General features: G+C 36.4%; 1 protein-coding gene across 6 annotated transcripts in view; it reads left to right on the top strand.

Moving 5' to 3' along the window:
* The window catches only part of HOOK3 (hook microtubule tethering protein 3), an 87,170-nt gene that overhangs the window by 20,836 nt on the left and 51,265 nt on the right, over positions 1-15,069 (top strand). For 5 of the 6 annotated variants that reach the window (XM_038124094.1, XM_038124095.1, XM_038124096.1 and 2 more), the window contains exons 3-5: positions 2,753-2,825; positions 10,973-11,023; positions 13,923-14,055. In XM_038124094.1, the coding sequence (XP_037980022.1) occupies positions 2,753-2,825; positions 10,973-11,023; positions 13,923-14,055 (257 nt within the window). Of the gene's footprint in view, positions 1-2,752; positions 2,826-8,656; positions 8,753-10,972; positions 11,024-13,922; positions 14,056-15,069 lie in introns of all 6 variants that reach the window. The other variant, XM_038124099.1, reaches the window with a different exon arrangement.

The following is a 15,069-nucleotide window of genomic DNA, read 5'->3' on the forward strand; positions in this document are numbered from 1 at the left end:
ACCCGTATGAAGGTTCTCTGAAAAGAATTGTTGGTGCTACTTTGACCATTGTTACATGATACTGATTTCAGCTGGGTTTCTTATCAGCTGCTGGACCCTTGGATGCTTCCATGAGGTTTGTATACATAGAAATGAAAAAACAGATGGATCTGTGGAAGAGGACTACGACACTGAGTTTAGATTTATTTCTCAGGGACCTTCCTTAAGTATGTCTGATGATGTATATCAGGGTTTAGGTAGCTTATGACTTTCATCAAAACTGTAAAAGACAGTTGCTGGTCCATGTCTTCCTTTTATTACAGTAGGAGCTGAGAAAAGCTGCTTGGTTTCTGATGAATTTCAGGCTTTCAGAGTGAAGTAAGATGGACCTAACTCTGAAGTCTTGTTAGCATTCCTCAGCTGATTCCCTTATTTGTGCTGTTATTGTTGAAAACTGGGTGTGAAATATCAGCTACCCAGTCAGTCCAAATAATAATTTTACTTGTGGGATGTTGTTTATACTTACCCATGTTGTTTCCTAGAACCATTTTTTACCATGAAAATGGTATATGTCAAGGATTGACATATTTATGGCACTACAGCCTTGAAGCAGCTGAAGATGTTAGTGGCCAAGTGCAACCCTTAAAATTATAAGATACTTCCTTAAGGAAGTCCTGTTGGTTTTTGGGTTTTGGTTGTTTTTTTTGTTTTATTGAGGAAGCACAGGTCATACCTGCTTTCTCTCTCAGCTGCATAAATACTTTATAATTGTCAGTCTGTTGTTAAGTTAGCTTATTTGTGTATTGGCAATTCCCAGAAGACCCATTTGACAGTCATTAGGGTATTTTTTGAACCCCCACACCTAAAATGGGATTTGAACTATCATTCTTTTCATTAGTGTCCAGATGATTTTGTTGTGATTGAGTGGAAATTAGGTAAATGAAGGCTTTTTAATTAAAGCTTTTTGCAAGGAGAGCTATTTGTTTCATGTAAAAGCTGAATGTAAACTTTTTTCTTGTGTCAGAGATACTTGAATCAAAGTCATTCTTAAGTTTACTTGTCTTCTTGTGGTAGAGAGGCCATTTGAAAGCTATTTGAAAACATATATTCCAAAATCAGATGATAGTCTGGATAAGACGTTACTTTTTCTGTTTCGTAATTTAAGATTCTGTCATCTGTGCTAGAACTGTACTGTTTTTGAATGGAAGTAATTTGGAGTCATCAACTTAACTAGTAATTAAAGCTGTTCTTCCAGATATATGTTTGCAGATGCCATGTCAAGGGAAACGAAATGTGCTGTAATCTTCACCAGAGTCTGTAACAAAGTGTGTAAAAATAGCAATGAAAATGTGTCAGTAGAGAAACATTGCTATTTGTAATCTTCCTCCATTGCTGTGTATTGTAATTGTAATACAGCTTGCAGACCTTGATATATTGTGAAGACACTGTAGAGAAGATGGAATACAGCATGTACTGTGCATCAGATGCAAAATGTGGCTGCAAAGTTTGTGCTCTAGTAAAAGTTCTGATGTAATTGCTGGTTTACAGTATATATGATATGAATGTTATTTGACTCTCCAGGCATATTCAGAGTTCTCTTGAAGTTTTGCCAAAAAGATCTGATGGCATCCTGCCCTTGAAAAAAAAGCTCAGTCCAAAACCCTTCTATATGTAGAAGGTGCAGCGGTAAATCTGATAGTAATCAGTGGCAAATGCAGCAGTATAAGTCCAGAAAATAGAATACTTCACCTGAAACTGTAACACAAACTCTTAAGAGCATTTTGCTAACAATAGAAAGGTATTTTTTTTTATTCTGGCTTTATTGACTTCATATGTTGGATGAAATATAAGCCTTTCCTTATGTTTTCCTACTCCTTTAAAACTAGTTATATATAGGACATTATTTCTCCTTAATTCTGATTATATCATTTTCAAAATTCTCTATGATAAAGGGAAAATTTGACTAAATTGAGCAGTAGAAAATGTTAGCCTTTTAGAGGATCTTGGAGCTTGGCAGTAGGAGAGAGAGTCTCAGGAGGTGTCTTGAAGAAGCAGCTTGTGGAAGATGCTTTGAGGGAAATGAATAGGGAGAAGTTATCCACAGAAACAGAAATAGTTCTCTGTTCTTTTTCCTGATTGCCTTGTCAAAAGTGCAGAGGATAGAAAAATTTCTGAGGAAGGGTGTTCACAAAAAGATGTGTGTAGGGTTACTGGGAAAAGAGGATTTCAAAAACTGATAGTGTTTGGTAGATGAAGTAGTGAAATGTGTTCTTAGTCATAAAAACTTCAGTGATGCTTCCTAGCTCTTTTCACTCTATCAAGACAGCATATGTATTGTTCAGTTTCAGGCTTTTATTTTAGAAGCTGAATAGTTGTAAGCAGTGTGCAATGGTAGGGATCCATAATGTGTGGAAAAATAATAATTTGTAACGATTTTAAGAAATGCAAGTAAATATTGCTGCAACACCAGAGGAGAAATTAAGAAGCAGGACTTATGGGGGGAAAACTGGCAAGATGCATTCAAAATACAAAGAAGCTTCCTCAAAAGCATAAGCTGCTCATGGCACACAAATGAAGCTGTGCTGTCAAGAGGGTGAAAGTTTTTAGAAAAGTGAGTAGTAACAGGATTCTGAACTACTATATTCAGGCCATGCGTCAGATGCAAGAGGTAGTTAACTCAAATTATCTCAAACCTGAGATAGCAGTTTAATGATGAATGTGTACTCAAAATTTCTGTAATGTGTTTTTAATGAATTCACTTTTTATTTTTCAGAGATCCAGCTTACTTTGATGAAAATTGGCTGAACAGAATCAAAACAGAAGTGGGAGATAATTGGAGGCTGAAGGTATTTGACTTACTTTGCTTGTCTGTGAATCTGTATTTCAGTACTTAATATGATATTGTGTCTAAATATTCTCACATTTCTGTATTAGGATCTTGCTTTATAGACAGCATTTTGAATTTTAGACCAGTTTAATTACACTTACTTTTTTTTTATGTTGTATTGTCCTATACAGTTTTAGCAAAGACATTTTGAATTTGTAAACAGGTTTTAATGATTTAAAAGGAAAATATTAAAGTAAATTTTGTACATTAATTACCTCTTGTTTTTCAAATATTGAATGAGAGATTTTTTTTTGATGCACAGTGTGAAAGCAGCTTTTAAAAAACTAGCTTTTTTGAGAAGCAGCTCGTTAAAAATAGGAACATAATAAGCAATATATTTAAAGAAAAATGGCAAGATGTTGCTTTACTTTGTCAGCTCTGCAGAGCTACTGAGTTTTAGGGGAGGAAGTCGTGTTTTTTCTGTGATTCTACTCAGCATGATTTTTAATCATAGTCTGTTTGCTGGGTCATTTATATTGCTAGGCATTCTAGCACTTCTCTGCAAACCTGAAGGAGACAGAATTTACAAGAACTATGAATGAGGAACATTTTGCTTTAGAATGTGAAGAACACAGTCTCACATGCAGATGTTAGTGTAGTTTTTGACTAGTATTCTTCAGAGCATGATCTATGTGCTTTTCTAAATTTCCATTTTCAGCCTGACTAATCTGGGGGAAGAAAAATAGTTAAGAATTTACTGTTAGTTCTTGTTTCCTGTAAAACCATTTTGTTCCAGCTGCCAAAACTCATTCTGAGCATCTGGGGAAAGACTAAAATTGTGAGATGCTGTAGTACTTACAGGCTTGTCTACATCACTTTCTGAATTGCAGGGATGCTCAGAGACAGAATGCTGCCTGAGACAAAGATGGAGCACACCACTGCTGTTTATGTTTTGACTGGGCCAGGAAACATGTATCAGCATAGTTTCTGCTGTCTGACCAGCTGTGTGAAGTCTGGAATGTGTTAGAATGTTTTGTCTACTAGGGCTGCCAGCAAAAGTGAGGGTACATTGATGAGGATGTATTGAGTGACTGCTGATTAAGAAACATGATCCCTAAAAAACCTTTAGGACTCCTTTGGCATCTGCGGCATGTAGAGCACTTAATATAAATTAATTTCTCAAAGAATTGTATGGAATTGCAAGTGAACAGCTGGATGCAAGGTCTTACTTTTCTGTAAAATATTTTTTTGGATTTTTTTCCTAAGGAATATTGAAGTCTGGGCTGCTAAACGTGGAGGATAACAAACTGAGAACTGTTGGTTATAATAGCATTTGAGCTGATTGAATGTGGAGCAGCAGCTTCTATAACTATCGTATGGAGTTTGAGGAATAAATATTTTATTTTTATGTCTCCCACCAATTTGGCAGATGTAAAAGCTTAGCAGGTGTGAAAAAAAAAAAAAAGCTGAACAATCTAGTAACTTCCTTATGTGACTTGGGTTGGCAAAGCATCAGATCAAATTTCAGTTTCTTGCTGATGTCATTCCATCTTGTTTTTCAAGTGTCCTTGTAAACAAGAACTAAAAACTGCTTTTTTTTTTTCCGTTGTTGTTGAAGAAATGTGGCTAATTCAGCTTTTTGTATACATTTTTATGGACCACTTCCCTTTTCATGAAGAATACTAAAAGGCGCATGTGTGATACTTTAACTCTTGTTTTTTAATCTGGAAGTAATCCTATACTTTGCCAACTGTTCTTTATATGTGAGTAAACATTATTAGTAGTCTAGTTTTCCAAATGTCTATCATCCAGTCCTTCATTTAAAGTCTGGCTTGTAGGAGCACTTCAGTCTGTGCATTTTTATTTATAGAATTGTTCAGCTTGGAAAAGTCTTAAGATCAAATTAACTCTACCAAGTCCACACTAAACCGTGATGCTAAGCTCCACATCTACGCCCCTTCTAAACACCTTCAGGGATAGTAACTTAACTACTTCCCTGGGCAGCCTGTTCCAATGCTTGACAATGCCTTTGGTGAAGAAATTTTTCATAATACCCAATTTTAACTTCCCCTGGTGCAACTTGAGGCCATTTCCTCTTGTCCTGTCACTTGCTAACTAGAAGAAGAGATTGACCCTCACCTCACTACAACCTCCTTTTAGAAATATATTCATTACTGGATTTAAGATGTGGGCATCATAGTTGCATGACTCTAGAATATAGCTTTCCCTTTATACTTTAAGTGCCATGAGAAGTGATAGTTGCATTATCTCATGTGTTGTGATAATGAGTTGCATTATTTTCTTGTTGCTAAACGTGGTCACTCTTTGTCTCTGACACCATCAGAACCATCTGGTGTAACAGGCACCACTTGTACAAACTCTTGGTATCATGAGCCATGTAAAGGAGCTGGTCTAGAAGGGAAACACAGAAAGACAATCTAAATGTAATGTGTGGGAGGTTTTGTGAAGCAGTGATTAGGAGGGCTGGTAGAAATTAGTGTAGGTCTTGTACAGCCCACCTAGCCACTGTTCATGGAAGTACTCAGAAAATGATGGAATCATAGAGTTTTTAAGTTTGGGAAAGACCTTTAAGATTGAGTCCAGCTGTAAACCTAGCACCGCCACTCTTGTCACCACAACCCATTATGTCACCTAGTGCCATATCTGCACATTTTTTGAACGCTTCCATGGGTGATGACTCTACTATTTTGCTAGGCAGTCTGTTCCGATGGTCTACAACCCTTTCTGTGAAAATCTTTTACCTAATATTTAACCTAAATGATGCCACTTGAGACAGTTTCTTCTTGTCCTGTCACTTTTTACCTGGGAGAAGGTAATGAGTGATGTGGTTGTTAATTTTGAATTGTCTGTTGTCCTCTGTGGAGAAGAAACAAGAACATAAGGCTGAGATTTTGTTTGGGAGGGGGATGCACGGGTTTGGTTAGTTTGGTTTTTTTAGCATTTTGCTTTCTGATAACTGCAGTGTTTTTGCTGTTGCTATACCATTTGGAAAAAAACCTCACAGGGATGTTTTTAAAGTCTTGGTTTCAGGGCAAGTTGCCAGACTTGAGAAATTGATCAATGCGCAGGAGAGAAGAAGGGAAATGTTAAAACTTGGGGAGCTTGCAAAATACGAACCATTCAGCAAGCATTGTGGTTCTTAGAGCTAACCATATCTTTGTCTACTGTATTTAGTAGAGAAATGTTGTTATTTCTTCAGGGTTAAAATTGCATGCTTATAGCATACATCAGTGTACATTGTAGTTTGTGTTTTCCCTTGAGCAACAAAAAGACTTTTCGCTGCTGCCTTTGCAATTTTATGATGGTTTACAAAAATAAAAAAGCAAAGCTATTACTATTAACTCTTTTCTCATGTACAATGAACACTTCTATGTAGTCCAAATTTAAATTGTGTACAACATAGTATTTCATGGCTGAGGAAGATGACATCATGAACATAAAACCTATACTGAAAAGGAAAAGCAGCTTAGAAAATAATTTGATTGCCAAAATTTTGCAGGAATGAAATTCCCTAATCAAGAAAAAAATTACTGATTTGATTTGTGTGCATCAGTTTTGGCAATTACAGAATAAACTGTTGGTTCTCTGAGGGATGGCATAAAAGTCCCCCTTTCCCCCGTCCTCTTTCATTCAGTGTGGAAAGCTTAGGAAGGAAAGGGAACACATTCAGCTTGATTTCTGACTTTTTCTTCGGAACTTTTCATTTTGGCATTCAGACTACAGCATCAATTTAAGGTACAGTTTTATTAATGTTTATAGTAGCAAGCTGTGTTGGTCTTGTGAACCTTCACTACCTAGTCTTTCTCTAGGTTCCACCTGTAATCAGTGATGAGACACAATCCTGCAAAACGCAGTTCAAAGCAGAAACCATATGCCTGTGAGAGTTGTACAGTGAACACATATGCTCCCTCCCCTTCTTGGTGTATGCACACACACCCACACGCCCCTGCCCACCTACCCGCTGCCCCACCTGTTAACTCCAAATGGATAAATATGTACTGTAATGAGATATCCAAGGCTTATTGATTAAGAATTCCCACACCACTTGAAAGTGTGCACTAGCAACATTTCCAGAGGTTATTCAAGATTTGAAATTTAAAAAAGAGAAGCCAATTTACACAGAGCCATCAGCACAAACAGGGTTTCAGTCATACATGTGATATAAGGGTAATGCAAAATTGGAGACTGGCTGCTATAATGTTGGAGAAAAACCAGGAAGTTAGATAACCCATGCTCACTTTTTGTCAACAATCACAAGCTTAAGGGCATTTTCTACTGCCCACGTCATTGGCCTTTCCCTTTGTTACGCAACTACATTAGTAAAGAGAGAAATCTAGACAGACTTACAAACCTGAGACTGGAAACAGTAAGCAAGTCGTCCTCTATTAATTAATAGAGATTATATATGACAAGTGAGAATAAAAGAAAACCAGGAGAGAATATCAAGCAACCATTAAGTCTTACGGTGAGGGTAGATGACATGATCTCTGCTTTCATTCCAGTCAGTTTATTGGGTTAATGCTGTGTAATAAGGGCCAGTGTCATACTGAGCACTGTCTGCTTAGTATGTAGTGCTATACTAAGCCAAGATGGCTGTTAGCAGAGAGGGTAATGATATTTTAAGATAGAGAACACCCACACAACTCTGGTGTGGGTATTAGTGAAATATAGGTGTTCAAAGGACTGAGAATATTGAGGTTGCATCAGTATTCTCAGATGGGAAGGAGATTAAAAATGGATAGAGGTTTGTCTAGAAATACTTATTGGTCCATCTATTGTGAATTAGATGCAACATCTTTCTGATGTGAAACAAAGCAACAAATTTCTCAAGTGAAATACAGCATAGTTGTCATTTTTTACCCCAGTAAACTACACATCTTTTCCAGCAGAAGTATGGCTGCAGGGAATGAACATTAAAGGTGTTGGGAGGGTAGCGTGTATATTTTTATGGAAAAGCAAGAACTCAGGTTGCTGATGCAAGCAAATAGGCATCCCATGTGGTCCTGGGCTGACAGCTGAACAATGGTTTAATACTTCAATTCTGTCTGTTGTGGTCTGACATTACATAATTTAATGGTCATTGTTAACTACAGTTAGGATTTCCTATGTGCTTAAGAAAGTGAAAAGTAATTCTGAACAACTGTCACCTCTGTGACTTAGAGTTCTGGTCTAATTGGTTGTCTTTAACACTTTCTTAGACTATTGGTTTCGTTAGCTGTTGAGGTCTTAGTTTCATATGCTTTGACATCATAAACATTGCTAGAACTACTCAGTTCAATTACAAAGTACAAAATGATAGTGGTAGTTTCCCTATGATGATTCTTTATCTGCCAGGGGCAGTAAAACCATCTTAAGTTTATTGACTGCAAGCAAGTTAGGAAAAAAATTGAGAGCTGTCTGAGCAATACTGAAGATCGTGGTTAAGTTTAACTCAGTCTTAGTCTTAAAAGAAGTGTATAAAGAAGCTGCTTTAACCTCACAAATGTCTGATTGTGCAAAGTACAAAGACAGTTAATTCTTAAAAACAAGCTACCCTGGTACTGTTGATTGACAGTGGGGTGAAATGGGATGGCAAAGATTTCTTTTTCAGTTTGTTTGCTGTTCTCTTCTTTCAAGGATGCTGCCCTATAAGCTCTTTTTCATGATGAATTTTGATCAGTATTGGTTTACTTTCAGTGTCTTGACTCCAAGCACTATTAAAGTTACATAGAGGAAGGTGGCTCTTTGTGTTTAAGGAGTTTTAATTCAAAAATGCTTACAAGGAGAGGGGGAAAGAAGTATTTCACAGGTTTCCATTTGGTTTCTCATTTTTTTGGGATTATGTTCAAGTTCAAGGTTCCTCACAAATGCTCTCATCGGTAAACTGGACTTAAATTCTGCAACATGGCCCTTGCGTTTCCATGGCTCTTTCTGCAGCAGACTCAGGTAAATTATAAACCAGAAGATTTTAGTTAATCAAGTTTGAAAATAATATTCCAATCAGTGCAGTATTCTTTGTGATGATTTGATATAAAATTAAATTTCTTAATTTCTTTAAATTCTTAAATCTGTTGCAGACTTTGGTTATGATTATGCGTTGCCTTTGAGGGGTGGTCTTGGTTGCTGTTGGGCAGGCACCTAGGAAATAGTTGCAGCTCTTACAGAACCATGCTGTGTTGTGTGTAATAGTACAGAAAAAGTATGTGCTTTGGTGTAGAAGGTGTAAACTGCCTGTTATGCCATTTTGGGAGTGACAATAAATGTTCTCATATACATGCTATAATGTAGCATCTCCAGTTCTCATTCTAAGTTGTCAGGGTATTTGATGAGTCACTTTTCAAGTCCAAATGAATTTTTGTTTCTTGTATGACTTAAAATTCAGTGATTATGGAGACAGTAAGAATGTTCCTATATCTTAATAAGGTATCAACTTCTGGCACTTCTTTCCAAAAGGGAGTAGATTAATGGGAGTCAGGTAATCATACTGTTATCATTTTGATTTTCTTGGCAAAAATCTTCTAGTGTGTGTATCCTGTTCCTTTCTTGAGTCTGGAATTTACTTTGGTCACCTCAATTTGTTTGTTGATCATAATGAAGTGTTGCGTTTGTCCCTGGATTTGAGTATCACATTTCCTAACAGCCATCAGGTCATTTGAAAGGTAAATAATTTCTGTCAGTGGACAGAATCTCCTAACTGGGTATTTCTAGAATGCAGTCAAGAGCATAAAATTTATGGTGGGCTTCAAAGGCGGTTAGAACTTGAGAGGTTTTACTCTGCCTTCATTGCATTTCCACTGTGGGTGCTGCTGTCAGCACGAGACCTTTGTGAATCCTGTTTATATCGGTTTTAGTCTTGGCAGATTCTGTTTAAACTTCAGTCATACAATCATTTAGGTTGGTAAAGATCCTTAAGATCAAAGAATCGAACCATAAACTTCCAAGTCCACCAATAAGTCATGTCTCAGGAAGTACCACATCTATGCAGCTCTTTTCACACCACAAGGACTCAGTTATGTCCTGGGTAGCCTGTTAAAATGCTTGATAACCTTTTCTGATAAAGAGATGTTTCCTAATACTCTTCCTGGCAAAACTTGAAACCTTTTTCTCTTGTCCCATCTCTTGTTACCTGGGAGAAGAGGCTGACCCCCACCTGGCTACAGCCTCCTTTCAGGGAGTTGTAAAGAGTGATAAGGTCACCCCTGAGCCTCCTTTTCTCCAAGCTAAACAACCCCAGCTGCCTCAGCCACTTCTCTGTCCCAGGAAACAGTGTGCTGCTTCTATTATCTAAATTTCTTAAATACTCGAACAGTAATTGTTGGTGATCTCTAGCAGTTACTTTCCTCAAAGATTCTTTCTTTTTTTCCTCTGAATTTCACCTGTGAGACCCACGGGCATTTTTGTAATTTTAAATACACTGTTTCCAGAGACTTGATGCAAATAGATTTTTGCTGGGAAGGGGGCAATATGCAGTACTAGAGGAATGTGACATACATTCTGTACAGCAGGAGGTACTTAACTGATGCTGTGGGTTATGTGAGTGAACAGAAGCTACCTTTGTATAGTGAAGTCATCTTGGAGAAATGTAAATTTTGCCAGATACTGTAAGGCAGGACATTCATTTGTAAAAACTGGGAGGAGGGACAGAGAATGACAAGCACCAAAATAAAAGAGCTAAGAGGAATAGTTAATGAGAAAAACAATAAATTGAACTTATATGGGTTGAGACTAAAGGATGATATTGAGCAGTAGCTGGTTTTGGTTTGGAAGAAGGGGTTTATCTCTGCAGAGAATAGATTACTAGGATACTTCAAGAGAGAAAGGGAGGGAAATAATGTTTCAACTTCTGGATGCAAAGATAATAGTAAGATAAACAAGTATCTAAAAAACATTCATGCCATAGGATCTGATTTAAAGCCTATCCAAGACAGTGTTTTTTTTTCATAAATTTAAATGGGTTCTGTGAATTCATAAAGATTTGTAATCACATCTGGAAGTCTGGTCATGAGGGCCTCTTGTATAACTTTCATGATTCTAAATTTAACTCTGTGTAACTAGATGTAACTATGTCCTCCTTTTGTGTGATTCTTCTATGATTACCCACTTTATGATCATTTCTCTGTAAAATACTCTCTGTATTTATTGTATTTCCTCTTTCTTGTCAAATAGGTAAGCAACCTGAAGAAAATTTTAAAAGGAATACTGGATTACAACCATGAGGTAAGAGCCATTTTAACTAATCTTCATCTGCTTGCCTTTTGAATTGTGTATTGTAGTTAACCTGTGGAAGATAAATTGTATTGTGCAGGTAAAGTTCTGATGTTTTCTTGCAAACCTTTTGGCATATATAGTGATTCATGGCCTATTCCCTAGTCTTGGCCTTCTTTAAACCTTCTCACCTGCTTTATTGAATACTCAGGAGTACCAGGGAAGCCTGATACGCAAATTTTCTCATGTAAAGAATAGATGGCTTTACTGACTATGTTTTGATGATGGACTTTGTGTCTAATGTACTGTAATGTACCTGTGTCTGATTTTTTTTCCTTCCTCCTTTGCAGCTGAAGTTTGCTCTTTTCCTTACTTTTCTCTTCAGGAGACTGAGTGAAGAGCATTTCTAGCCTCTCCCCACATTAAGATTTTACATGAAATATTTTAATTCAGGTGTATTGGGCGCTGTCTTTGTCATTCTCTCTTATTTTGAGCAAACCCAGCACTTAATTACTCCAGAGGAAACAGTATTTTTTCTTTCAGTGGTGAATCTTCAGCTGAAATATGCTTTCAGTGATAGGTCTGAGACTAATTGATCTGTACAGGTGGCAGCACAAAATCCATAATATGCATGATCTAGACATTGCTTGTTTCAAAACACTGTCTTCTCATAAATACTACAGAGATTAAGTTATTTGTTAATCAATTGAAGTACTTCAGAAAGAAAAATTTAGTCTTAGGTCATCTTCAGTAAATGCTAAGGTATCCATGTTTAAATAAATGTTGAAAAGTGATGATTAAGCAAGCTGGTCATGTCTGGGAACACTAAAAAGAAACAGATCAGGTTTTTGTTGTGGAAAATTAGTAAGATGAAGTGATGCAAGCTTCTTTTTGCTTGGTTAGTATGTATGATGATTAAATCTCTGGTGTCAAAACTTTACTATTAGGCAAGTTCTGAGTGGATTCAAGCTGATTAATTTCTGTAAAGGTATTGCATGTTTATAAATCTCACTGGATTTTGGTTTAGGTTGTCTTTTTCCTGCTGAGGCAATGCTGGAGCTGATAGTAGGGGTAATCTGGATTCTACTAATGAATTCTGCTTATATTTTCCTCAACATTATTCCCTTCCCCACTACAAAAATATAGATATGTATATGGATTTTACCTGATGTACTTAAAAGCATTTGAAAAATGTGTATGCTAATATTGTTCACCCTCAAAACTTCAGAAATTTATATTGCGTTCAGAAGAACAATCAGTAAAAAATGCTACATTTGCTGTCCTTGTCAGTTAAAGAATAGAAGAACAAGAAGCCTAAGTTAGCTATAGCTTTTGTGCTTTGTTCTGCCTCAGTTAATCTTGCTGCAGACTCTGTTGCTCTGGAACTAAAACTTTTCAATTTTTTGTAAATGTATAATTCTTTTGTATTTTAAAAATGGGTTAAATGCTCTTTTTTTTTCTCAAGATAGTTATTATAGAGTCTATCCTTCATATTTCTTTCAGAGCTTTTGGTGGGGTTTTTTGGTTCTTTTTATTTAAATTATTTTTTTTCTCTTGTTTATTTCAAACTCCGTTCACACCTTCACATCATTGGCTTCTTCCTAGTGCCTGCCAATTTACCTCTTCCCTTCAGCTTTCCTCAACAGAAGTTCTGTTGTTAGTGACTATGAAGTCACTGTAGTGCTGTTAACTTAAACCCACTATTGCATTTGAAAGAAATTCAGGAACTAGAGATCAATATATAAATGCATACCAGAATCAAAACACATTGTTTTGTTAATGCAGTCTTTGTAAGGTGGTAATATTTTCCATTGTGGTTGATGTATTCACAGAATTCTTTTGACCTAAAGAAAGTTTTTTCCAACAAGAGTGAATCTGTGTCCTTTAAAGTATGCAGAGATTTTTAGTAGTGTTGAAGTTAATTCTTTGAGAAAACTGCTTAAAAATCCTACCGTTCCACAACACAAAATGAACTAGACATAATCAGAAGGAAACCACAACACTTCCACGAAATCCAACCCTACTAAACTTTACAGTAGCTTGGTTTTTTGTATTCTTCCTATATGCTATGTTTTTTGTAAACGCCTTAACCTGATTTCTGTTTTTCTTTGGTATTGCACAAAAAAGAGCATGCAGCAAACGCATGACTGATTCCCTCTATATAGTCATTGTTTCCTTATTGCACCCTGTTTAAGAAGTTACAGTTTCTTTTTATCTGCAATTAATGTGTCAGTGATGTGTTTAGTTCTAAATTTCATATTCATATTTTCAACCCTCTGTTCAGTAAAGAGCAATTTAGCAGAATTGTCTAGTTCCTTCTACTGCCAATCTTTAATCCTTAATGATCTTTAATGATAAATCAGATAACACTAATAGCGAGTCACATGGGCTTTTGTTTTTCAGGGTTTTTTCTTCCTTTCTGCATGTGGGCTGTTTAATTACATATCATTGTACTACTACCTCAGATTCTCTTCCATGGAACAGCTTTCTTAGCTGTAAGATTTGCCAGATATCCTTAAATTTGCTAAAAGTGTGAGGCCTAGTGATCTGAGTTTTTTGCCATCTTATATTTGTCACCTGTCAGTGTTAGATATATGTATTGTATAGGTGAAACATTTAATGTTTCAACATGTAATTCTTTAAGAAATAATCTTGCTAAGTGTTTATGTAGCAGTTGCTGGTGAGTTGAGACAGTCATGTTTATCTTTTCCCAAATATTATTTGTATCAAACAGTATGATTTTATAGTGGTATGTTATGTTAAGCAATTTGGTTTGTTTTGAGGGTGTATTCAAAAGTATAGTAAAGTAAGAGTGAATTGCTGTTGTTGATTCTGAATCATCATTGTATGAAAGAAATTGATGTGTATATGTGCAGCGATAGAGCCGTGTATGTACCTTGTCTTTATGCAGATTCTAGGGCAGCAGATAAATGACTTCACCCTTCCTGATGTTAACCTGATTGGAGAGCATGCTGATGCCGCGGAGCTTGGGAGAATGCTTCAACTTATCTTGGGATGTGCTGTGAATTGTGAACAGAAGCAAGGTAATAAATTTTGAAAACATGTTTTCTAGGTTATTGTGCAGCTATTAAGGAGAAAAATTATCTTTCTTGGGTTTCTGTCATAAACATTAAAAAAAAAAAAAATAGTTTGTTGTACAGATAGTAACTGGTTTTTTTGGTGTAAGCTTCACTGCTTTTGGAGACTCAGACTGGAACTGAATTTACTTCCAAGATGCATATTTTCAGTTTTGATTTGCTGAGCTGAAAAATCTGTCTACAAAGAAAAAAAATTTGTGGGTACACGTTTTAACTGTTTATGAGGTAGATCAAGATAGTTAAGAATGGAAAAATGTGATTATTGCATTATTTAGCATAACTCTTGATTATAGAGATGCATTCCAGGCATGATTTTATTACATGGTCAAAAGCTGTCAGTATAAGTGGTGCTTGGTCTGACGATATGTCTGGTGTGAACTGGGTTTCTGTAGATTCTGAGATGTTTCTATGGGGTTGGCAAATAGGAAAAAGTAATGCTGGCAGCCATGCCCTTTTGGGCAACAGCTGAAGATTAGGAACGATAAGGTCATCCAAATAGTCACTTCAGGCCAATTGCCATTCAATTGAATCCCACTTTAGCAGTCCCTGAAGGAGACTCCTGTCTCTCTGCTCAAGTGGCACTGACTGTAATTCAGACTTGCACAAGTACAGTAGAGACCCATTCATCTTTCTTGAAGGTGCCAGAGAGGATGTGATGAATAGTGGAGATGTTTGTTAAAGTGTGCTGCATCCCATGTTCTAAACTTGCCTTGAGTGCAGGCTGTAAATTGTGACCAGTTACCTTAAATTACACTTTATTCAAGCCAGATGAAGGTAAGGGCAAATGCAAATATATAAATGCATTTATTCTAAATACTTGAAACAGGAAACATAGTCATGTGTTGGAAAATAAGACTTTTTTTACTGTATTTGTGTGACAGTGGCATCAAATAAGTGTGTCTTCTAGATATAGCTCATTTTGTTTTGTTTTGATGGCTGCCAGGATTTTAGGCCTTTTGT

This window comes from Motacilla alba, chromosome Z, assembly GCF_015832195.1.
Source record: "Motacilla alba alba isolate MOTALB_02 chromosome Z, Motacilla_alba_V1.0_pri, whole genome shotgun sequence".
In the NCBI taxonomy this organism is placed as follows: domain Eukaryota; kingdom Metazoa; phylum Chordata; class Aves; order Passeriformes; family Motacillidae; genus Motacilla; species Motacilla alba.